The sequence below is a fragment of the Copidosoma floridanum genome, unplaced genomic scaffold (assembly GCF_036245765.1).
Source record: "Copidosoma floridanum isolate Cflo_tuat_1 unplaced genomic scaffold, Cflo_Japanese_pri ptg000027l, whole genome shotgun sequence".
Taxonomy (NCBI): domain Eukaryota; kingdom Metazoa; phylum Arthropoda; class Insecta; order Hymenoptera; family Encyrtidae; genus Copidosoma; species Copidosoma floridanum.
The window spans coordinates 14181984-14209018 of NW_028321904.1; the positions used below are offsets into that span (position 1 = coordinate 14181984).

Consider the following 27035-nt stretch of genomic DNA (forward strand, 5'->3'; position numbering starts at 1 on the left):
TTTACTTAGAATAAGAAAGAAATACCAGAGAAAAATAAAAAAAGAAATAACCAAAAATAACCGATGTGTATATTGCAGGTATTTAAAGATTATTTAACCCTTAATTTCAATTGAGTTAAAACCCACTTTTAGAAGTTTTTGTTAATAGAATTGGCAGCCCAAGCAATTTTGCTCTTTTATACTGGGCAACGAACTTACCTTTCAATATATAATCACTAATTTTTATTGTGTATTAGTTCCTAATCTTAGAGTTTCCCTGGCATGAATAAAATTCTTAGCCGTTTCTTAAGTACTGCAAACTAGTTTGGGTCACACTCAAAGAAAGGGAGATCGTATCAGATTAGTGGCATTGTTTATATGGCATTCTGTGAGTGTAGAACTTGTTATATTAGCCAGAACAAGAGACAACTCAATGTTCGTATGAGTTAACATGTTTGATGAGTTAAATATCATCCTAGATCAGGAATAGTACTATATTAAAACGAATTTTAATACTCTTTCGACTTTGTTGAAGTTAGAATCTTAAATCAAGAAAAAAATGAGTTTAGGAGGGATTTCTCTGAAATGATTTATATTACAATTTATGATAATAATGCTAATCGGCAACTTGATGCTAAAGAAAGATACTATAATTTAAAGATTTTTCATAGATAACACTATGCGCACTGCCATGTTTTATATGAATATTTTTAAGCAATAGTAAAAAATGGATATAGAAACATAATGGAAACTTGCAAAAAAAAATTCAAAACAGAATCTTATGTGAGCTATCATTACGGGTTAACTTTTAATGATAAGAGGTTGGAAATTTATAGGATGAAAATACTGCCTAAAGATGTTTTAAAATTATTAAAAATCTGCAGAAATAACTGGTAAAAACACGTGAGTTTTTCCTGTTATTGTAACACTGTTGTGAAAAGCTTGCTCTAAGCGTTTTTCTTGTATTAGGAGTTAACGAAGAATTTATGCATGGATTGTATAATATTCTTATAATAATATCTTGTGGGTGTTATATTATGGAAAACGCTTTTAAAAAATATTGTTTTATAACAGCAGAGCGATATGTAACGGTGTATCCTTGGTATCTTATACCACCAACTGTTAACAAGGTAACTATCTTTTTTTACTGAATGGCAAACTTAATGACACTTGGGTGTAAGGTTTATACATAAACCATGACTTTAGTTTAAAACGACTAGAAAAAATTTCTACTCTGTAAAGTTTGCAAAGGAAGAATAGGTGAATTTATTAATTGTACGTTACTCTTAGTTTTGTATGTGTCGTTAAAAAATAATTTTATTTTCTGACCTGTACTGTATTCTAGATTGGAATTCATGGTGTATCAGTGGTACACCATTGCATATTACCTATAGGTCATTTTTCACAAGAAGTGTAAGAATCTTTACAGAAAGTTAGAAAACTATTAAGGAAAGATAATACTCGCAAAACGTCGTAAACTCAAAACCAACAAAGATATGATTCACGGCTTTTTTCACCCTCCAATTTTTACATTTTGCCACTAGAAATTTGACCAAAAAAATTGGAGTAGCCATTTCCAACTAAAGTTTTAAAATTATTATCTGATAATTATTGCACTAAATCTCCTATAGACGATCAAGATAAATTTGTTGATTCTGAATCTAAATAAGAGATCACTTAAGGGATGTTTCAATTAAATAATTTAAGAAGTTTTGATAAAAAAAGCAATCAAACACAGACTAGTTAAGGAGTGCGAAAAAATTTTTTTAACAGAAATTCAATTTTTTAATGACAAGTATACAAACAATTCTTAAACCAAAAATGTAGCTCAGTTTTGAAATAGTAAACTATAAAATGCATTACAAAGATTTAAAAGCTCACGAATGTGTAAGTGCGCTGCTAAAAATGAAGAATTTCAGAAAAGTGTGGAAGAAAATCATTTAATACTAAGTGATGAACAAACAAATACCATTCTATTGAAAACCCTTTTAATAACTTTATTTAGTTTCGATTAAAATAAATAATAAAATAAGGTAGTAAGCTACTTCTTGTGCTGTAATTGTACATTTGTTTTTGGTTCTTTTAACGTTTAAACAAGAAAAGTATATGTCAGAATAGTCATTAGATCAATAAAGGGTGAAAAAGGTGACTATTCAAATATTTGACATCGGATTCGTAATCAATGACCACAAAAATAACGAGAAGAATAAGCATATTATTTATGTTATAATACCTGGTATACTAAGTACCCTGGGGTGGTCAATAAAGCCTAAAAGAGGTGACTGTTGATAATTTGATATCGGATTCGTAATTAGTAACACCAAAACCCCCGGGTCCCAAATTTCAAACTAATTCATTAGATTTTTTAATTTTTACCAGCTTTTTGCAATTTCACCGTTTGTTCGCTGCCTCTAATTTAAATGATCTTTTCCTAGTTTATTTGTAGCGTTACTTAAGTTAAAGTTGTTGATTCGTTGAGAACTTAACAGAATTTTTTAACCTGATAGCTTAATGGACTAAAACAATCAAGCTTTTTCGAAACCAAAAATTATTATAATAGTTTTTCTTTAACACACAAACGATATGCTGTTAAATTTAATTTTTTTATTTTAGCATATTATTAATTAAAAAGATACGCTAACAATCTGACACGATTTTTCTGAAGATTTATTTACTTCTAAATGTTAGATTGTTTTCTAATTTATGCAAATGAACATTTGTTAAAAATCACAGAAAAATGTAATGTCATAAATATTTACATTGAAGCAATAAGTATCCTAGAATGATTAACAATAAGCAAAAAAGAACAAAAAATACTAATCTCGAGGGTAACATTATTTGTCAGTTATAACTAAAAATCAAAACATATTTAAATTAACATCTCGTATCCTATAACAGTAACAGTTATTAATTAAAAACAACGTCCAATGGTGGTACTGTCAAATTTTGAATTTATTAAAAAACAAAACGACGTTTCGGCCGTTTGGACAACGTCCCGGCCCTCATCAGGTACAAAAATCTATGAGTAATAAAATTCTTTGCAATACAAATTTAAGTAAAATATAATAAACGCAAATTAAGTTACATGTATAACATACCTCTGACTCTTACGAAAGGGATGTAAAATCGTAATGTAGTCAGAGTTTCAAGCTAAGTTGCTTTTATACCCTGCACATACACAAATGACATAGTACACGCACGTAATACAATCGAATAAGAATTGCAAGTAGTTCCTTGAGACGCACATAAACAGTTTATGTTTTCTTAATACTATGAATGAAAGGGGTCCTCGAATCATGTATATAAAGTTAGTCACCTTTCTTAATTGACATAACGAGAGACCTATAACAATCTTTCAATTTTTCTGTATCTTGTTGTCTGTTAATATACATTACTTTAATAATAATATTAACAGACAACAAGATACAGAAAAATTGAAAGATTGTTATAGGTCTCTCGTTATGTCAATTAAGAAAGGTGACTAACTTTATATACATGATTCGAGGACCCCTTTCATTCATAGTATTAAGAAAACATGAACTGTTTATGTGCGTCTCAAGGAACTGCTTGCGATTCTTATTCGATTGTATTACGTGCGTGTACTATGTCATTTGTGTATGTGTAGGGTATAAAAGCAACTTAGCTTGAAACTCTGACTACATTACGATTTTACATCCCTTTCGTAAGAGTCAGAGGTATGTTATACATGTAACTTAATTTGCGTTTATTATCTTTTACTTAAATTTGTATTGCAAAGAATTTTATTACTCATAGATTTTTGTACCTGATGAGGGCCGGGACGTTGTCCAAACGGCCGAAACGTCGTTTTGGTTTTTAATAAATTCAAAATTTGACAGTACCACCATTGGACGTTGTTTTTAATTATTTACCAACTGTCATTGGACGTTTTATTTGAGTAACAGTTATTGTTTTTGTAAATGTAGAAAATTATTTTAAAAGGGATAAATTTAAAATTATTATTAGTATCATTAAAATTATCACAGTTATAACCATTAATATCATCCTAATAATTATTATCATTCTCATTATCATCATCATTATTATCATTACCTTTATGATAACTGTTCTTGTTTTTCATTATTACTGTTAGTTGTTTTGCATTACATTATTTTTCATTATTGCCCTATCACACTATCACTTTACAGTGACCTTATTCCTACTTAAATATTTACTGTCAAATACATATTTTTGTAAATTTTTTCACACTGCCCAAGACAAAAATAGATGGGCTACCTCTAGTATAAAGTTCTTAGTGTGCTAAGGTTTTTTATCACGTGGGAATAAACTATGTGAAAAATTTTATTTTTTTATTTGTGCTCGTATTACATGATTCTAATATATACATAAATTTTAATAACACATAGTTCTATAATAATACAAACCGTGGAAGTATTGCCCTATTAATTGTTGTGAGTTAACTTACAGAACCAGTCAACTAATTTTATTGGTATTTGTTGTGCTGTTAAAAGTGTATATTTGGTAAGAAAGTTTTGGTACTATTTGTATTTTAAGAAAAATATACTAATATTAGAATTATTCTTTTTTTGATGGTTAAAAAATAAGAAACATACACGTGTATAAGCTCTGACGTAGTAGGACATATTTTAAAATTGTTTGCTAATCTCCATTGAAATTTCATCAAAGGGGGGATTATTTATACTGAGTATATCATTAAATATAGTAGAAAAACGAGATTAAAAAATGCTTTTTTTACTATTATGAAGCGAGTATTAGGATTTGGAAAAGCTTTAAAAATTGTAGGTAGATACAAACAGATGCTGATTATTGCACGTATTCCGAGTAAGAACTGTCTTGTATAGCATAAACATATCTTCGATGTTGATATATTTGCTATCACCCAAAAAAGCGTAGAATAACGAATGATTGTGGGGTTGGCTCGCGAAGTGCGCAGAGGGCTGAGCCTAACTAGTATATGTATATACCAGTAGGGCTCCGCGTTCACCCCCACTCGTCATTACTCAATCTTTTTTGGTGGGCCTAAATATATGCAACTACATTACCAGGATGCTAAGACAATAATGAAAAAATTTAATAAACCAAATTTATTGATAATTATGACTTGTGACCGGAAATGGAAAGAGTTCAAACATTTTTTGAAAGATTTTTTTAAGACATACAACTCCAAACAACATTCCTCTTATAACTGTACGATTATTCCAAACTAAGTTCAAATAGTTTTGAATGACATTTTAAAAAATGTGATTTTTGGTAAAATGAAATCCTCATTCGACACAATAACACTTTTAGAAAAGATTTTACTTGCAACAGTGATAATGCTGCTCCGCCACGTCTTCATATAATTTTTAATTAGGATAACTTATTGTGTAAGGAATTTTGACCACCAGAACCTTAATCTTTCATAAATAAATATCAAATTGAAGTATAGTTAAAACTATTATTTAAGAACTGCAATTAAATCAAAAAAAAATTTGATACTACCGATGTTATTATTTGGGACGAAACGTCAATGATACCTAAGAAAGTATTAGACATTTTTGATCGCACTTTACGTGATTTATCAATTAATAATATACTATTAAGTGATTAATTGATGATTCTTTGTGGAGATTTTCATTAAAATCTTCCCATAGTAAGAGATGCAAACAAAATAGCTGTAGTTAAAAAAACTTCAAAATTTTTTTATTTATGATCACATTTTAAAATTACAAGATTAAAAATTGAAATGCGTTAAATCGATGACAAAAATTTTTTCTTACTTATAAAAATAGAGAAAGAAATTTTTTTTTATACTCCAAAAAAATAGAGAGCAAATAGTGTTTGTTTCAAAGTTTTTAATAATATTGATGATTCTTTTATAAATAATGTTATTTTTACGTCACGTAATGAATCCACCTATTTTCTGAATACTAAAATTTTAAACAACTTGAAAGGAACAACAGTCACTTATCATAGTGTAGATGATGCAACCTATAAAGGGAATTAAAATTCCTGATGATAATGTGTACATCGATTTCTCAATGGAATATTAGAACCCTATTGTAGAGGGTCTTCCACCTCATAAACTTAATTAAAAAATAAATGCTATCGTAATGTTGTTTTGAGATTTACGGATCTTAGAAAGGTTGTGTAACAGAACGATATTTAAAATAGCAAAATTATATAAACACAATTTTAAAGCTGAAATTAGAACTGATAAAAAAATGGGAGCCAGAGTATTTATGCCAAGGATTACTTCAAATATAGGAACTTTATCTTAATTACCTATTATTTTATACAGAAAAGAGGTTTCCTTGCTCGGTCAATTGTATGTTGCATAATCTGGATGTAAGAAGCTTGAAAATATATTTATACAAAGTAAATTAAAAAATTTTTATGAAATAACAAGTATAGGTCTGGAGTGAAGTTTTTTAATGAAATTGAATAAAAACTGAATCACATTTCCATTATTTTTTCCAAAATTTCATCATAATACACGCACTTTCACACGCACACACATATACTAGAACACACACACATGTATATATATACATGCATCTACCCATATTGTATAGTGATTTTGGTGGGCTAGGTGATAAACCCCTTAACACACTCCCTCCAGTCCTTTACTACCCTCTTTATCAGTTTATAAGGCCCCTCATAAAATATGGTAAAATGCATTTGTTTTATACTATATTTTAAAAAGTCTGTAGCCCTACCAAAGCCCTCTACCATTTCCCACCAATCATATAAGTTTTTGTCGGTATAGATGAATTAAAATTTCTACGTTCTGTATCTTAAACACCCTGACGTTTGACAATACTTACAAAAGTCAAGGTAGTATATGACTATAGCAAATTATTTTTGATGAAAAAAATGAAAAAGTTATGATGAATAAGAACTGAAAAAAATATGTTACTAATTTTAAGTCGCTATTGAATTTACACTACCTCTATTGAGACTTTAATTTACTTTGTAAAGATGTTCATATTTTTTTACTTCGAAAGTTAAAAATTAACTTTATATACATATACATATGCATACATACATATATATATACATAGAAGTTGGGCCTCACCCCTTGTGCGCCTTGAGCACTAATCCCGCTACTCTTTAAAATGAGTTGAGTACTTAATTTTTCAGTAAGCCTTATAAATTTAAAAAAATTTAAACATCTTTACAAAGTTAATTAAAGTCTAAATAACGGTAATGTAAATTCAATAGCGATTTTAAATTACTAAGGCATTTTTTTCAGTTTTCATTCATCATATTTTTTTTTTTGTTTTTTCACCGAAAATAGTATGTTGTAGTCATATACTACCTCAACTTTTGTAAATATTGTGAAACATCTGGGTGTTTAAGATACATAATGTAAAAATTTTAATTTATCCATACTAACAAAAACTTATATAATTGAAGGGAGATGGAGAGGGCTTTGGTATGGCTACAGACTTATATAAATATAGTATAAAACAAACGCATATATATATATATATATATATATATATATATATATATATATATATATAATTGAATGAATGTGCTACCCTAATCAAAGACAATCAGGATTGCTTGTTTAACTTATTCTTCTTCCATTACGGTATCCAAGTCTTGGATATTCAGAGTAACATTGTGCTAAGTAATAACCTCTTTTTTTAAACCACTAACGGCCTTATTGACTTATTAAGTAAATGTAGCTATATCCTTGACACCTCTTGCTTTTATTAGCATGCCACCTTTTTTGATGGTTGTTGCACCCTAAACGGTAACTTTACACTTATTAAGCTGAAAACTCGTCTTCACAGTTCTTAGCATATTGGCAAGGGTCTATTCTTGAGCTACATTTAGTGATGCTTTCGTCGTCGTGTTGGTTCTTTGATGGTATTTCTTATTTCTAGGTACACATTCTTACTAACCATTGCCTGTCATCTTCTTGAAGATTACAGATCTTAGGATATTCTTATGGGTGTTTTAAGAACTATTTTTTAAGAGAACAGTTTAAAGTTTTTCTTTAAACTTTATCTCTTTTATTCTCTGTATTACAATCGATTAAAAGCACACTTCCAGTACCTATAATGCTTCTATTTATCTTCGAGTGCATTTTTGTACAAGTTATTCTGGTATTAGGTATTTAAGAGCAGCTTGAAGGCCATCCTTGACGAGACTGCCGTATTTACAAACTTATGCTTAAATAAATAAATCTTGTTCTTTATCTATTTTTTTACTCGTAAAAATTGTTCAACGTCTCGATTTGGCTCCGATTTAGGCTGAACACTATTTTTAACTCAACATTCAAGCTCACCTTACATCTGGTTTCTAAAGTTAACAACCCTAAATGTATGAGTCCTGCGACAGTAATCCGTATTTGCAGCAGATTGAGACTACTGGCAGATTCCTTCTTTAAGAGGCTATTACCTGTTTTGTAAAAAATTTTTTTTGCATTGGTGTTCTATATTATTTGATTTGTTTTCGGAGATCCTATCTGAGCTCATTTTTTCACCAGCGCTTTTTTAATTTGTTTGATGCCTCTTATATCTCAGAAGCGTTTACACCACCTATGAAGGCAACTGATAAAAAAAACTAGCAAAACTCTAATCGTTAGTAGAGTTGTAACAGTAGTAGTAGTAGTATAAGTAATGTTAGCAGGGGTAATAGTAGTGGCAATAGTATTAATTGTCAAAGTAGTACGTTGCGTTACGTTGAAATCATCTTTTTTCATGATAAGCGCCACGTACAGCAAGAGTGGTGTACATACCTCTGAGAGGTTAGTACACTGTAATATAAAAAAAAAAACGTACAGCAAGGCTTTAACACCCTAAAATATTACTACTTTGGGTATTCAGCCTATTGAAAAAAATTTGTTAAAAAATCTCCACATATTTTGATAGAACTTGATACTATGGCACCACGAGTCTCTCTGATTAAAAGGCTAACACGCTTAGCACTAAGCCGTAAAGTTTTTAATATTTTGATTTTAAAAGTTGCTAAAATTTATGATCGTATGAGTAGTATATAAACATCTTTGATAAGAAACTTAATTTTTTGGTGTAATACCTCGGTATTACAACTTCAAAGTTGACAACAAGTAAAAAATTAATTTTGGATAAATATTATCATTTGTAATGAAAAATCTGGCCAAACATAGATAATACTTTTTTTATAGTTTCTTGGATCCTAACTATGGGACGTAAAAAACGAGGAACATATGGTAGAATATTACAATGACTCAGAGATGTAGAAAAAATTGACAGGTCGGGAAAACAAGGGACTTTAATCTTTGAAATTCCAAAGATCTAGCGTAAAGAATATTTTACAGCTCATATTCCTCGTGTACTGATAACTATCTGCTTGCATAGGGGATATAGATTCACTGATTTATGAAAGAATAAACAAAAAGGACACAACCCAGTGATCTCTAATTAAGATGCTAAAATAGTTCAATGATATGGGTCTGAATTTTGAAGGAAATTAGCTCTCTTATTAATCTCAGGTTTTTCAATGCATTGTTAAAAAGTCTTACTTCACTAAGTAGCTACAAGCAGTTTGCATGTGTGCTGAAAGGACTCAAACCGTAGCTATCATGTGCAGAGGAATCGTAAAAAAAGAATTTAACTTAAATTACAAATAAATGCTTAAATTGTAAGAGCAGTTGCTACAATGGAAAGAAATGATATAGTATTGATTATATTAGTTGCAGAATCAAAAGTCAGAAACAAAAAGAAGATTTTTGTATGATTAAAAAATAATGAGTTACCTGTTACAAACAACTTATGCATTATGTAATAAATTAATCATCCCAGATAAGTTTTAGATCAGTAATTCTAACGATAGTTTATTTTGTAAAGCTTAATTACTGAATTATAAGGTTCTGCTTAAAAATAACTTACGGCTATTTTAATTAATAAAAGACGTGACAAACAAATTAAGTTCCTTGCATTTTGGGAAAAATTTTTTGTTACTTTAGATAATGAAATCAGCCATATGATTTTTATCGCAAAAATTATTTAAAAATAAAGAGCGTAATTATACGTTTGTTAAAGTAATGAGAAGCTGCTAAAACATGGATGTACAAAAATTATTCCTAAACAATTTACTTCCCTATAAAAGTCAATAGTTCCATAAGTTTAACATATTAAATTAAAAACTTTTAAGAACCTCTGAAGGCTTTATACCGTTTTAATTAACTGTTTCATTTTGGAGCATCACACTTTTCGTATGAGTCTCATAGTACCACACATTCTAGTACTCGTACACTTACCAAATAAAACTGGATAATTTTTTGTTTTAATAGGTACTATATGCAAACTTCTAACTAAAACATAAACTCTTTTTAAATATTAATTTAAGAACTTTGCAGCGCTGATTATTTATTGAAAATAGTACTATTCGCTGCACCTCAATAAAGCTTTAAGAAGTTCTTTAAACTATTGTAATCAAAGACATTACACTTGTGTGACTTGCTTTTTTTTAAATATAAATTTTATAGTAATATCTTATCTTTTCAGAAAAATAAAATTTTTTTTTATTTATTGCAAAAAAGTGAAAAAAAAAGAATGAACTGAAAGGAAAGAGCTGAATACAGTATAAGAAATAGACAAAGTATGTTTGTTTATACAACACAGTCAGAAAGTTCGTGTAAATTGCTATTTTACACTCATCTTCCGTCAAAATAACCCAAAATTTATGTACTTTCGAACATACAAAAATCATATTTATGACACAGTCCTTGCGAATATAGTATGAGTAAAACAACTCACTAACACGAAATAAGTTTAGTTTTAACTGAGAATTTCTGTAGAATGCAATTAAAACAGATTATGCATAGTCTGTTTCATTGTAAGCATAATTTTTCTATTTATAATTAAACCGTTTTTTAATGGTAAAACTGTAAAGTAGTTTAAAAAGTATACATTAAATTAACATATACACTAGGCAAAGAAAAAAAAAGTAACTATTCCTCGCTGTTTGACAATTTGAATTTACGATTGCCAAGTAAATAGTAGCGAAGGTTCTGATGCTTTGTCTATTTTTCTACTTACCTTGCAATGATTTCATGCTATTGAATATCATGACGGTGCACGTAATTTTCTCTGTGCATGTAGCGGAAAAAATTGGAACTTTAATGTAAAATTTTATTTAAAATATATGAACTCGCTCGACTCTAGTACTAAATTCACGTTATTCACTGAATGGACACACGTATTTTAAGTAAGATTGGGTGTCAAAGTCTTTATTTTTGCTACAATATAGACACATCAAATAGATCACAGTAGAGAATAACCACCTAAGTAGGCCATGCCTACTTCTGTCACTTTACTGGACTCAGTGCTAAAAATATAAGTTCTTACAGAACGATTTACAATCCAAACAATCAAAAGAGCGTATGGTTGAATAAATTGTATTTTAATTATTTAACAGATAAACAATTACACAAAAACAGTTGTACTTGAAACTTTATAGGACTGCTTACAAAAAAGTTTTTTGTCATTCATTCATGTAACAATCATAACACAAATTAAGTTTTTTTGCTCCAGGTAGACACATAATGTACAAAAAAAAACTCTTAACGATCTGTAAATATAATAACTTAGTACTAAATTTGTACTTTTTGACTAGTAAAGTTAAAGGTGTAATTTATTTATTACTTAAACCTTAGTAACAACATTTTCTATGATTTATAATATATTATATAATATAAACTATGTAGAGTAGCTAAAAATGATGCTTTGTCAATAAATAATTACTTCATTCATACTCTTTTTTGATTCTTTTAATTATCTAAGAAATTTTCAAAATATTGAAATCCTCGTTAATCAATAAATTTTTTTTTTTTTTTTCCTAATGTTTTCAATGCTTTCAAATAATGTACGTGGAACCTATATTTACAGGAATTACAAGTGAATTCTTTTCTCGCAGATTTGGAAAAAGGAAGAAATTCTACAAAAGTTCTCTTATCTAAGATGCCTCATATTTTACCCCATTCTGAAAGAGTGCTACTTTTTCGAAAATACGTGATGGAGGATAAAGCGACCTTGAAATTCTCTGCTATTGGATCAACTTTAATATCAGTGCACAGGTTTGATTTTTTTTGTCGTTTTTACTTTTTTTACAGTTCTTAATATCACAGTACTATTTTTTAATTTTTTTTATTAAACAGAAACTTGGTAAGCAGTATTGTAACAAACACATAAAATATTTGCATTGTATTTCAAACTTATTTATTTATTGTAAGACAATATATTTTTGTTTTAAATAATAATAGCAATACGATTGCTACTTTACTTTCAAGGGTCTTTTATAAAAAATTAATAGAGAATTATTTATTCATACATACATCGGGATAATAAAAAACTCAATAGTGTAATGGGAAGTGCTCAATATATTCACGTATTAAGTAATATACTCAAATACGCTTGATGTGAAAACCTTTATTTTATAACAATAATGAAGAAAACTTTCAGTGGATCGTGCTAATTGCTTTAATGCTGTGATTATATAAACATTAAAAAGTATTTATTATATTGCACTACTTTTAGAAAATGTATTTATTTAAATTATAGGAAACTTTTACAGTAAAGATAAATACTTGGTACATGAATTATTTTGTTTATTCATGATTTAGTATTTTATGTACATTACCACGTACATTTAATGCAAGCAATCAAACTTTCTTCACGATCTGAAACATGGAAATAGCTTAATTATAATCATCCTTAAAGGTTTTCAGGTTTTTTTCACAATCATAAAGAATTTTGCTCTTTTAAAAAATCTTTTATTTCTCAAAAACTTTTCAAAAAGTTTAAATGACTTGTTAATCGAAATTTTTTTTTCCTACATGTTTGTATGGAAAAAAAAGAGCATCAGCTTATTTCTTTTCATATTAGCTTGTATTACAAGTTAGAATGTTACCAATAAACAAATTTACAGGGCAAAATCTCAGAAAAATCCACACAGTTATCTTACAGTTTAAATAGCTGCCGTAAAACGTTTTAGCTTCCTCAGCAGTAAAAAAAAATCATTCAACATCATTAAGTTATGTAAAAATGCAAATAAGAAGTTTGAGACACTAATTGCAATCTAACGTTTCTCGTCAAACAATCGTAGAAGTTCTTCTAAAACAAACCAAACTACGTTTATTTATTTTGCTGTGGTAAGCGTTTTGAAGTACATATAAGTTACAACCTGAGACTAATAAAATCTGTTATAAGAAGCATCATATTTATCTTATAAAAATAAAATTATTATTTGATGAAAAAAAAAAAGATCTTAAAACCTTACGAAATTCAAAAAATTCGAAAATAAGCTATTTTTTGCTGTATGCAATGAAATCATGTTGAGGATCAAATTTAGATTACAAATTAGGAAATTGTTGTATCAATGTTGATAAGATACAAAACTTGGTTACTGTCTGGGGTATTATTTTATTAATTGATAAAATAATTATTATTCTTTCAATTTAATCGTTTCACATAGATTTAATTTTTAAATGTCACGAGCAGCTCTGATTTCAAAACTTTGCGCTTGATAGTACCGACTACCACCCCCTAGGTGACAACTACTCAATTCTGGCAAACATCGCAAGTAAGAAAGTTGCTTATAGTATATAAGAAGGGCTGTGTGACTTCTTAAAATCATCTTCCTGGATCACACGATCGAAGCCAAAGCTAGGTTCTTGCTCACTCCACAAGACCGTCGCTATGGCAGCGGCTAGAACACTAATTAATTTGAATAAAATAACTGTGTTTAAATACCACTTTAAACTTAGTGTTTTTACTCTTACTATACCTACTCTCGCTATCATTATTGACACTATGTGGCACTGTTATCCAACTACTGTGAGAATTAGAAAAACTGTCAAAACTTTTTGGCACTAGTAGTTGTGTCTTACATAATATACTAAAAAGGAACTCTTCACGACTGCCGAGGGTCACTGCCCAACCATCCACCAGCGGCACTAGCTCCTGTGGGTGCATCGGACTCCATCAGAAGCACTACCTCTCCATGCCTGTAGTCTCTAGCACAGGGTGTTTACTTATGCTCAATCCTCATTGCTAAACCACCCATCAGCGACAGCAGCTCCAGTGGTGGCATTGAATTCCAGCAGAAGTACTGCCTCACTATGCCTAGAGTCTCTAATCCAGGGTTCTCCTCGTTAATTCATCTCTACGGCCAATTCGACACCTTTGGAGAGAATTCTTGCCCACCTCGACTCCCTTTCGCTGTTCTAAGCCACCCACCCCAATAGGCCCCTCATAACAAAGCGGTACTATCAAGTGCAAAGTCTTGTAATCAGAGCTGCGCTCATCATTTACAGATCAAATTTGTCTAAAACGATTGAATTAAGAGAGAAATAGTTACATTAATTACTAATAATTAATAAAATAGTACCCCAGGCAATGACAACTTGCATGCATTTATCAAAGCCACAGTAAGAAAAAGCAAACTAAAATTAGAAACTTGCATAATTGAATCTATCAACTAAATGTAAGGTATACCCAATTTTTATAAAAGAATTTGGTAATTTTTCATTAAACAAAATCGTTTACTATTATACACAATACTACGATAATTTACAAGAGAGACATAACTGCCTTGCACTTTGATGATCAATTCTATCAAATGCAAACAATTAAATTTATTTATGCTAAGCATTATGTATTGCATAATAGGCACTAATATAAATAAACTAAAACTATTACTAATCGAAAGATTGCCAGAGCTGGAAGTGCAATTCAAATTGTAGGATTTTAGTATGTTTTTAATATCCATGTGCTGACAGCATGAAAATATTAAGCACCGATTTATTTAAATTGAAAAAAAATATCATAATAATTTGCTCGTAACAATTAATAATAATATTATTAAAACATAAGTAAATTTTTTTGGGCTTTCGGCTGTTTTCTCTCGTGAACTGAATGTTCATAGGTTCTTGGAAGTTTTAAAACGCTTAAATTTTACTCATATCCTTGAAAATCAATTTTTTCGGTATTATAAAATTAAAAAATAGCATTGCAAACTAGAACTATTAACGTAATAAAGTATTCAATAGACTCAGTATTGAAAATACAATTATTTCAACGTGCCTAAAAAAATTTTTGAGAACATGGATAAATTAAAACGCAAGTTATAATAAGAAATAAAAACAGAATAATTAATTGCATTAAAAAAAAAAAAAAAATCTTACGCCAATTGGAATCGAACCCCAAATTGCAAAACTATCTCATCAGTGGCATAAGCCGTAGCCATCTCAGCTATTTAAACTTCGGACATTATATGATCCGAAGTCACATATATTCATTGATAACCTCCGGAGCTTGGCCTACACTTCATAGCGATTATGATAAGTAAAAATAATAAATTGTATTTAAGGTGGTTATAGCTATACTGTCAACCTCAAAAAATAATTTGAGCTAAATATTTTTCAACGCACTTTCTTTGATACACCGTACTATTAAAGTACAGGAAGAATTAAAAAATAAATGCCTTGAAAGTATGTGCTTACAATTGTTAGCATTTAGTTGTAGCATTAAATTTTAGAACAACATGGCTAGCCTCTCTGAAGCTTTCATATGTTATACAGAATTGTAAAATGGAAGAATAGGTTTTTCATTTTATAAACATTAATACCAAGACTTTGTCTTCTCTATTCCCCCTTAATCTCTAAGATCTCATTTAAGAAGTAAGTATAGCGAGAAAAACGCGTCGCAATTTGCACTCATTGCTTGCTTTCGCTATGATATACATGGCCATAGCTATATAGCTATAGTTGCCGTTTCCACTTCTCTTTCTGTAGGCACATATTCAGTATACTCCTTCTATGTGTATCCAAAGTTTTCACCTACATCCCCATTTTCACGCGAATCTGTAGGCACACACTCGGCATACCGCCTCCTCGCTTGTCAAATAAAAAAAACATGTACGGCTGGTTCGGCAACTTGGCCATGACGGGGTGCTCGAAATAGTGGCAAAAAGTTAACTCGCGCCGCAGCATTGTAGTTAGCAATTTTCTACTAATCTCTGATTCAATTAGTGTTATGTGATCAGTGTTGTAATACTACTTAATTTGTTTTTAATTTTAGATTTTTCTAACAGGTTTGATAAAAATTAGGCTACTTATATTTTCTTAGTTTAATTATTTTAATTAGTTTAAAATCATAATTGATTACAAATTTTTTAGATAAGTCAGGAGTGTAATTGCAGTATAGTAGAGAGCATAATTAAAGCAAAAAAAAATGATATATTTTTTTATGTTTGTTACTCTACTAAGAACTTGATCATTTTATCGGAACACTTCTGCTTTTTTTTTGCAAACAATTATCTATGTTTAATAGTGAAATTTTGAGATCGGATAAATTGTCTAGCAGTGTCTTGTCTAGCATGGCTCATTATGTTTGTACGATGTAGTAGATGCCATGCTTCATCGGAATTCTCTGAATAGTATGGCATAGGCATTGGAAATAAACTAACTATTTGGCAACTGTGCATGAGTATCTTATGCACGCTAGGACTAAGCTTTATCAAAGGATACAACTTATAGTACTGCGCTGTGTTTTAACACAAAGTTTACGTACTTTTTTTAATTTGATTTTTTTTACCATATCGAAACAAAGACAGATTTAAATAAAAGTTAGCCACCAGTTGCTCATCAACTTCCCATACCATTGAAAATTTCCTTTAATCTCGTAGATAGTTTTCTGCCTTATTTCCTGCATTTGACTTTCCTTTCCCCTGCAATACTTGATTATCTTTGACACCAAATTTGCCATAAATACTTTTTCGCAGTCTTAGTTCTTGTTTTTTATATTGATCTGAAAAAATTTTTTTAAATACCTATGTTTTCTTCACAGTTACAAATTTTTATTTGTATTATTTGTACATTATCTTACCTGAATTTTTTTTTTCCATATTTTGATAGTACTTTTATATCCTAGTTTTAACAAAAGCTCATAACATTTAAATAAGCAATGCAATAGAGCAAGTCTGCATTGTAGCCGATCAAATTTCTCATCTGGTACAGTAAAATTTATGGATTTTCCAAAGTCATCGATGTTTGAAAGACAAAGCCGATTTTTTTTGAGCCGATCCAAAACGTGTGACAGAACCAAAAACTCTGTTGAGTTGGATTTTTTACGTTTCATATCCAGACAGAGAATCTAAACCAATTATTTAAAAAATTCAAAATAAATAACGATTGGGTTGAAGATAAGCTATCGTTCATGGGATTGCTACTTTTTTGGTGAGCATTATCGTGGTTGGTGGAGCTGTAACACCCTACTGTTCCAGAAAAGAGCAGATTAACCAGCGAATCTTCGTCTCATTCTAAAGCTACTGACTTACAAAAACGTTCAACAGTTTTGTTAAGTGAATTTTACAACAGCACAAAAATTGTGTTCTCTTTATACGATACTTTTTCAGGTATACAATTATTCATAGCAGTTTTAATGGTTTGATAAGATACATGCCAAATTTTCTCATTTTTTCATCCTTAACTAGATCAAAATAGGTCACATGGCTTATATCTGATTTAAAAAAAAGCCAGAGCACTATTAGTTGTATATTAAGTACCTAAAATAATTTAATCTGAAGTGTATATTGCCACACCTAAATATAAGTATAATAAAAATACTTTTAAATATAAAGTTAAAACAAACATTTTTTTATTACTGTGACTAGAAAATTATGTATTGTTAATTGAGATTCTGATATAACATGCCAGGAGTAATGCGTTCATCTTTTTTTGGACGAACAAATTTATTCATAAATTAACTTCTACATCCAGATATGGCGAATTAGTTTAATGCTTATCCCATCTGCTGTATACTGTTTTGAAATTTCGTAGCTTAAAGCTTGCAATGTAAAATTAACAGTGGTTTTTTTCCAATAATTAAATAGTAACGGCTGTTTATATCACTCTTGAGTGACCGTTAAGTCTAAAAAAATTCTGATAGTATGACCTTCAAGTAAGGGAAAAATGTTCGAATTAGTTAATATCCTGAAAAATTATCGCATTATTAGCCCAAAAAAAATATGGGGATGTACATTTTTTGGTTGTGTAAGTAAAGTTTTTACGTCCTGGTGCAAAGTACGTTCCCATCCTTGGGCACACAGAAATTCACGGGCGAAAAAAATTACTGTGTGTCCAAGAGACGAAAAATGTCGTTCGCATCTCGGGCACAAACATACGAAAACCCTCACTTTTTGGGCGTTTATTTTTTACTTTGCACCTTTGGTACGAAAGATACTATTATTTTAGTCTTACTATAAAGTTATACATTGCTTGTAACCTTAAAAAACACCTACAAACCACAATTTTTAATTAAAACATTTTAAGAGAGTATTGCATTGATTACAAAAATATTCTGCTCATTTGTATAACGATAAGAGATTTCAATTTGTTAAGGTCAAACAAAAAATTTGAAAGACAAAAATGTTACTGTCACTTACTCATAACCGTGCTTAAAAGATCCTGCAAGTTCTCCCGCAGCATCTTGTGGCATAGGTTTTAGTGTAGAGTTCAATTAAATCAAAGTTTTTTGTGTTGTTTATTTTAACTCGAAATAAACAATGTTTGATTTATATAGAAATTAAATTTCCAACAAGGTTGCGTAACTTTCAGAATGAAAGTTCTATATTCATCAACTCATTCAGAATTACATGTTTTTGCTCAGTAGAATTTTAAATTTTCTCTGAACATATAATTCGTTAACAAGTATTATTAAATTATTCATTAAAAAATAAAATGACTTCGTAAGAAATTTATTTGTACTTACAAGCCTTAGGGCACGTTAGAGTTGTGCAATTAGCCGCCATTTTTTATTTTTGAAATAAATCAGTCACTGCCATAAACTACTGGCTTTAAGCTGCAAAATGATAATTTCGAACAATTTCTCGACTGCTTTCATTTTTGAAAGCCAGGGAGGTTAATGTTACAAAGAGTTATTTATATATGTCTTTTTTCGCCCCCCTACGCGCTCTGTGCGCCAACCCCCTGGTTTTAAATAAGGATTGCTTGGACTCTAACAAAACCCCTGGTGGTTTACCTCAGGGTCGATTAGGTAAAGTCTATTATGATTTATTTATGTGTGTCTGGTGTGCGCGTCCGCGCGCGCGCGCACGTGTGTGCATGTATATATGCATGCTGCTTTTGATGCTTGTCCATCTTTCTTTTGCTCACGCATACGAAAGTGCGCCGCAGCAGCTCTAGATCTATATATCTATATACATGGCCTCTCTGTATACTGTTTGTGCGTGGTGAAAACCGTAACGTACAATATATCTACACGTAAATAGTTTTAATTGACGTTATCAATTATAATGATAGTAAAAATCTAAGCTTTTAAGTGTACGCTATATTATATTGTATTCGTTTCGTGGCAGGGCAGTAGAAAGGTGAGAGAGAACAACAATTTTGTTGTCATACATTGGACGTTGTCGTTCTCTCTAGTATCACTGGCCTATTTGTTTACGATGACTTCCTCTGCATTGGTATATCGAGCGAATGGCTATAGGTATTCGCTGTGAAGATGAAGACTAGCAACGCTCTAGCGTATTTTTGTTGTTTCGCTGGCTGCTTCTACCCCGTGTAACCGTGGCCTTTGGTATGGATGTAATAAACAACTACACCTAAAATATAAGTGTATATCCATACCTGTACACCTTTTTCGCTGCCGTAAAAGTGTAGGTGTAATAAACGTGTGCTGAGTGTATGTTATGCGCAGAATCCTATTTACTGGGGCCCTATCATGTGACTATCTTTTAGTACATCAGCCCATGTTATAACATAGAGCCACGAAGCAAAAAAAGTTATACGGTACCGCCTCTGATAGATAACGTTAAAAAAAAGAGGTTCCCGCAATAAATGAAAATAGTTATAGGGGAATTAACTTTTATCTCGGACGCTGTGATGTTCCATTGTCTTTTTCCGCCCTATGTGACCGTGGCCTTGTGTATAGATGTAATAGGTTTGTTTGAAAATTAGCTTGAACGTCTTTGGACGGTGGACGGAGTAGCTACATGTTCTTATACTATTGATATCTCAGTAGCACTAAATTGTAAACGTTACAAGGCCAAAAATAAACAGTAAGGCATGTTTTATGCACTTTAAGTACATCAAATTTTCATCTTCACGTACCAAAAGTGTGAGAGTTATTGTTCGGGTCTTAGTCAGTAGATTTTAAATGTACCCGAACAAATAAGAACGACACAAATATATTGTTATTATAATGTTTTACAGAAGTACAAGGATTAAATATTTTAGATAAGTACACTTATAAATACAAAAAAATATCAAAAGCTTTATCAACAAAATTTTTGATCTTTAAATTGGAACAAACCTTATTTTTTTGTGAAAAATGTAAAAAATCTGCTATAAATTATAAAGTGTTTGTGTTTTTTTTAAAATTTTTTTAAATCGAAAGAATATCAAAATTTTTGTGAGATTCCGGTGAAAACTTCGAACATTAAGAAATGTATCATTTTCTAAAAATTTTAATGAAAAATCTTTTGACATTTAGTGAACTTCCACGGTTTAAATTATTAATGTTATTATGTAAGTTCTAAGATGATACATTTATTTTTATCATGTCATAAAAATATATGTTACGATCATTGAACATTACATAGTACTAAAATAATACAAACGAAAAAAAAGTATATCGTGGCCTACACTTTACACTTATTAAATATATAAACTGTTAAGTTTTACAGCTCGTAAATGTGAATATATTTGTATGCATTCTACATATATGAATTTAATTTAATGAGTTAAGATATCTTTTACGTTTAATTAATAACTGATAGAATTTGTCGCATACATATTTTTTAAGTGTAAAGTGTGTCTATTTATCTCATGGGTGGCCTGGAAAAATAGACTGATAATGATGCGTGGCACATTATAATAATGCGTAGCACATTATAATGATGCTAGGGAGCATGTGGGGACTAAATGTGGGACTACCAAATTTTTCTACTACGTCAAAATTACGTAAAAAACAAACGTATTTAACCTTATTTTGTGGGGGGAGGATATTTGTAAAAAACTTTTTTTTGTAGGGGGACTGTGGGATTCATGTATAATATTAATTAGTATATATACACATAGATATTTGTATTTATTTTTTAAGTGCAATCGATGTCTCTGATTGGAATTATTTATTCATTAGATAAGAAGTATAGAAGGTGGTTTGTTTGGATGTCGTTTTTAAGAGATCATTTATTTATTATATGTTAAGTGTCTTCCAGCCTCTTCAGTAATTCTATTATAAGTGTATTCACACAATAATAAATTTGTTGAATATTGTATTCTGCTAACAAGTCTTTGGTTTTGATCCGTTAAATGATACAAGTTAAATTACGTTAATATAATATGTTAAGAACAATCAGGTGCATGAATTTTATTCTTATATATATCGTAAGTATATATATCTAATCATATAGTAAGATATATATCTAATCAAATATTTTTACCGGGTTACTGGATTTATTAATAATTGTAGAATCGATCATAAATACTTAAATGAGAACGTATATATTTGATTTAAAAATAGTAGAAGATTACGGTTTGACAAAGTTGCATAGCTCAAACATTTTTTCTTTACAATTGTATTTTTTTACAGAATCAAGAATTTTACTAGCTTTTTCTTCAACCAAATCTACATCCAAGTCTTTCTCATTTTCGACTGAAAATCAGGACATACTTCTTTTTTGATTTAGCGATTCTTAGAGTAATATGCAAAGTTTCAACATCAACACCGTTATTTTCTAACAACTCTACGGCTTGGTTCCGTTTTATCAATGGATCCCAATCATCAATGCTTTTCCTTTTACGGCCAGAATTTCGACTAGTTCGTAACTCTTTTGTTAGTCGTCTTCTTTAATTTGCTAAACTGTCAGCCATAGTAATTAAACAATAAATAATATCGTACAAGTTACGCTGAATTTAATTCTGAATTGATAAAACGTGATCAAATTTAAAATAATGACGTTAACACTTATGAAATAAAACTCACAGCATTTTTGCACTTCAAAAATAACTATAGTATATAATACTGCTTTAAAGAGTCTGCTGAATCATTTTGAGTCTGAGGATTCTGCTTATTTTAAATTTTAAGAATAATAATTTTACAAGGTAAATGTTATACCACCTTTATTAAAGAGAAATAAACGATGTGATAGCACTAAACATGATTGGTCCTCTGTTTATTGGTACAAAAACACTTTTACTCGGCCAGATTTAATAAAACTGTTAGGCTATACATACTATTTTTTGACGAAACAAAAGAAAATACGTCTCGCTACGTACAAGGAAAAACTGACAGTATGATTTTAAGTGACTATTTAATCGCAGCCGAACAAAGAATATCAAAATTACCCAAATTTTTAATTTTATTGCAAGTGTTTTGAGGTTATAGTTTAGTTGTATAACTTTTCTTTATATGCTTAAGCAACTAAACTCTTCTCAATAATCAGAATAGATCAAGTTGCTATTGAAATAATACATAATACTCTATCCCTCTCTTTATTAGATGCGTATTATTATGATACTCAAATGTAGCGATTCTGGGATTACCAATGTATTTTTTTTATAAGTTGGCACCAAATATAATCTAGCATGAAGAAATAAAAAAAAGGATCAAAGAACGTTTTTTTATTATGAACAGAATAAAGTTTTTAAATTCTTCGAAAAAGTACTCGATTTTAGGCTATATTGTGAGGTAATGTTAAAATACTCATATTAATTAGGATGCTAACGGATGGTTTTGATGTTACTTTTGAAAAACGTGTATGTCAGTGTGCAGTAGACATTTTTTTTAAAACAAAAATCTCGTTATATTACAAAACTGCACTACTCAAACTCGGGGTTTTCAAAAAGTCCAAGTTTTCACAAATTTTTCTGCCTGGAAAATTTTTTAATCAGATTTTCTATATTTTTTTTACCATTGTACGTACAATTATCTTTAATTAAAAGAAAACAATATTGCGATACGCTATTTTCTTTGAAAGTTATTAGTTTTTAAAGAAAAAATACCAAAATGCGACACTGTGTGCCATCTCCACCTTCTTAAATGCGTTAAAAGCTCACTTCAATAGGTCAGTTTTGAAAATACTTCAGCCTTAATAACCCACTGATCCACAATAGAAATTCTTTCCCAAATACTTTTAGTAAAAATGATGTCAAAATAACTTAACCGGAACTCGACGAGTATGGTCGAAAAATTGTACATTCTGCACTTAGCTATGCACCTCAATGTTGATCAAGCACTTCTCCACCAAGCCTTACTTTACTTGTATCCTGGACTAATTAATCTAGTCCCTACTTGAATCTTCTAAATTTTTTAGAATTCCTATATTTTCAGCCATCGCCTTTTCATCTACCTTACTGCCCACAACTGTATCATCCTTATACACCCCACCCAACTCAAGGCTTTCTTTAGTGTCGACAAACCCCATTTCCGTACTTGAACCAAAAGCCATATCAAAATTATAACTAATAATGGTACCAAGACTCTTACCCTAATTCTCCAAAAAACGAGAACAAGACTCGCACGTTTAGACACAACAATGAATTAAAATCTTATTACGCATCCGAAATCAATCATGACAATGAAATCTGCACAGCTTTTTGAACAAAAACTAAAGAAAATTTGCCAGCAGTTAAACTACTTTGTAAGACATTTCAGAAAAATTTGGAATTTTTTTTATTAGAGTCGGACATGGAAGTGAATATGATTAGCTACAGCATATTTAGAATAGCACAGAAATAAATTATGATAATATAATTGCATTAGAAGAAACATTTCTGCAATAAATATACGCTCTAGGTTTTGTTACGCTTCAGTTATTTAATGCAGATAGCAAATTTTACATTACAAGTCCCAAATTACTAATAAATAATGTAAGTATTCTAAGAGATCCATTTTCACTGAAAATAACGCTAAAACCGATTACAGTTAAAATGCATAAATAGTAGAAAGCAAAAATTAAACTTACATTATTTTCATGCCGAGAAAATAAAATCCTCTATTAAATTAATTGAAAAACAATAAAACCGTTAAGCCAGAAAACTAATAAGAATATGTAATTGTTTTAAAAAAATTTGCTTATTTATTTTGCAATGACGATCAAACACCTCTACTCCCACGCATTAGTGTTTATCATGGTTCTCAAGGATTTAAAGTAAATGGAAAGAAAAGTTACAACTTATCAGTCATAGCAAGAGTATCTATAAAATCACTAATTGAGGACAAGACTACTGGCCACACTTCGCAGAACAACTACCGAACACAGAGTGTGCATAGGCAAGGCGGTGAAAGATTACAAAGAAGGTCACTGTTATACGATAGCTACAAACACAGAATTAATGGTACATTATGTCACTAGGACACAAAGTACAAACATGAGTGCCCGAAGAATGCGGTTGTTGTGTGTTAGTGCCCAAGTCACGTAGAATGTTTTTCTTACCGAGGGCGCAAAGTGCAAAATTGTGCCCATGGGAACATTTTGCGCCCAGTAAATCACTTTGGGCCCAGAGGGTGACAAAAATTTTCTGCCCGTGGACCTAAAGTGATTAGAAGGGCGCAAAGTGTGACCCAAGGGTGCAAAGCGGCAGCTGCACTTTGGACCCACGGTAAGAAATAAGAAAAAAAAATCTCACGGCTGCCCTCTACGTACCTTTTTTTCTTTTCCTTTTCTTCTTTTTTTTTCTTTAAGTTCATGTTTTTATGTCAGCCTAAAGATTATATAAATACATAGATGCCAAGCATCAGAGCTGCGTCCCGTAAAGGACGTGGAAGGAGAGGCGGAGGAAGAGAACAACGCGAAAGCTGCTCTATATATCTCTTCTTCCTTATAGATTGATAATTTTATCCAAATATCGTCTGGCGTAATTAAATAATCATTATTTATTTTTTACTTCTTTGTCTTAGCTACTTATGAAAAGGGGGCGTAGTTAAATAAACGGAGGCTCAAGCAAGGATTTTTTTTGTTCATGCGTTTGGTCAATGTTTGCGCAATAAAATTTGACAACAGCATGTGCATCTTTGTACTTTTTTTTCTTAGTATTCTTATAATGTCAAAGGCTGTCAAGCCGGAAAACTACACGAACTATAATGCAACTTACTTTTGATTGAATTGACAAAGCAGAAGAGCAAACGCTGTGACTAATATTGATGTCATATAATATTCCTTTGCATGTAAGAATATATCCCTAAAAATAAAAACAATGTATGTAACAGAAGATGGAATGAAGATAGTAAATGATTTCCTTTCCTTACCACGAGATAATGCAGAGTGATTCTAAGACCTTATGTACATCTCATTGTCTCTGGTCACTGTGGAAATGATAAAAAGTCAGTATTAAGTGTATACCTACAGCATTAGCCAGGCTTGACACACATCCTGGAGAACCATATTTACGACCTGGAGGTATATACATACAACCTGGAGAATCCAGCAGTTTTCAGTTTTAAGCAAATCCAACCACCCAGATCTTGCTTCTTAAGTCACTCTTGTATCTTTTTTTGTACGTAAAAATGAAAGTAACATTTTTCCTTAAAGTAGACTTTTAAGCACCCCCTATAATTTTTTGCGTGCCATTAAATTCAGATTTTGGCGACTAGGAAGAAGATAACAAATATATATATATATATATATATATATATATATATGTATATATATATACATTCTTCAAGTGTACGTACCCAATTACCTAATTGTATGATATATTTAAATGTTAAATATGATTAATATTAAATGTGATACTCATAAAAGTCCATGCACACAATATGTGCGCTAACCAATATCTACTAAACATATAATTTTTGTTTTATATGCGACGAAGTTGCAGCGTCGAGCACAAAAATCCCTCAGCTTTATGTGTGTGTGCTTGGCGCGATCGGGTTATGCCTCTCAGGCCACGAGCCGTGCGCGCTCACTCGGTGAGAGGTGCTGACATGTCTCAGGCGTGGGAGCGTGGCTTATTGGTTGGTGGCGGGTAGATAGTTTGTGATGGCGCTGCCACTCTTGAGGGAGTGGAACAGTCTGAAACATCAGAACCAGACCTGTGAAGGCGCTGGTACGATCTGCCGGTCAAAACCTTATGCCAATAAGGGTTAAGGGATGATTAAATAAATAAAATAGGGCGCTAGTGCATAATTAGCTAACCAGTAATCGTTGATCGACAGTAGGCGATCGACCAAGGTTTGCTGGTAGGGATTTGTTCCAAGGTATCGAACAGGTAGAAATAGCTGGGCTCAGCAGTAGCAGATTTAGGTCCCTTTGAGTAGTTTAGGATTTCGTTAATCCGCGATCAAAGTGAAGTGTAGTTTAGGATTTCGTCAAAACGCGATCAAAGTGAAGAACTCTGCAAGGTTTTGTGTGGCTCGCGATTTGTCTGAATTTTTCTTCCAAGGGTCTTGTCACTGGAAAGAAAGCTTGAGGGTCTTGGCTGGCTGGGTGAAATCGGAGGCTGTACGGGCTGGAAGAGGATCGCGGCTGGAGCCGACACCGAGTAACAGGGAATCCAAGAGACCGTAAGATGGCAAGAGCCAGGATGAGTAGTTTTGGTTTAGATAGGTAGTGATGGTAATGTGCGCAAGTTACGCGATACAGTGAGGAAGACGTTACGGGTCCTTCGCTTCGGGTTAGTGGCTGTGGGGGGACGAAAAGCTAGTAGCTACTCTACATTTGGCTAGAGAAAACTTGGATGGCAAGGTGCACTTCGTGCCCTCCTCAAGCATAGTGGGTAGTGGCTCCGGGTCGCGAGTAGTGGCTTCGTGGGGTAATACTAGCATTTCCTTGGGGGTCTTGTTAGTGGCTCTTTGGAGGTAATTAAGTGGCGGTTACTTGATCACTGTTTAAAAGAGGATTAACCGCTGTGCAGGGCACTTTGGGTTGCAATGCCGGGGTACGGTGGTAGTATCAAAGAGTCCGAAGCTGCACAACTGTACCCATAGCGTTGTAGTCAGGGTAGTTGTGTGCATGTGAGGAGCTGGCCAGGTACAACATTACATATATAACCAATTTTTGTCATCTGTAAAGAACAACAATTAGCAATCATTTAACTTTACTGCACAGCTGTT

General features: G+C 31.2%; 1 protein-coding gene across 1 annotated transcript in view; it reads left to right on the top strand.

Annotated features, from left to right (window-relative positions):
• LOC106636725 (ubiquitin-protein ligase E3B) overlaps nucleotides 1–27035 on the top strand; it is a 288751-nt gene that overhangs the window by 125031 nt on the left and 136685 nt on the right. Inside the window, exon 4 of the mRNA XM_089595731.1 lies at nucleotides 11875–12034. Coding sequence (XP_089451857.1) covers nucleotides 11875–12034 — 160 coding nt within the window. The remainder of the gene's footprint in view (nucleotides 1–11874; nucleotides 12035–27035) is intronic.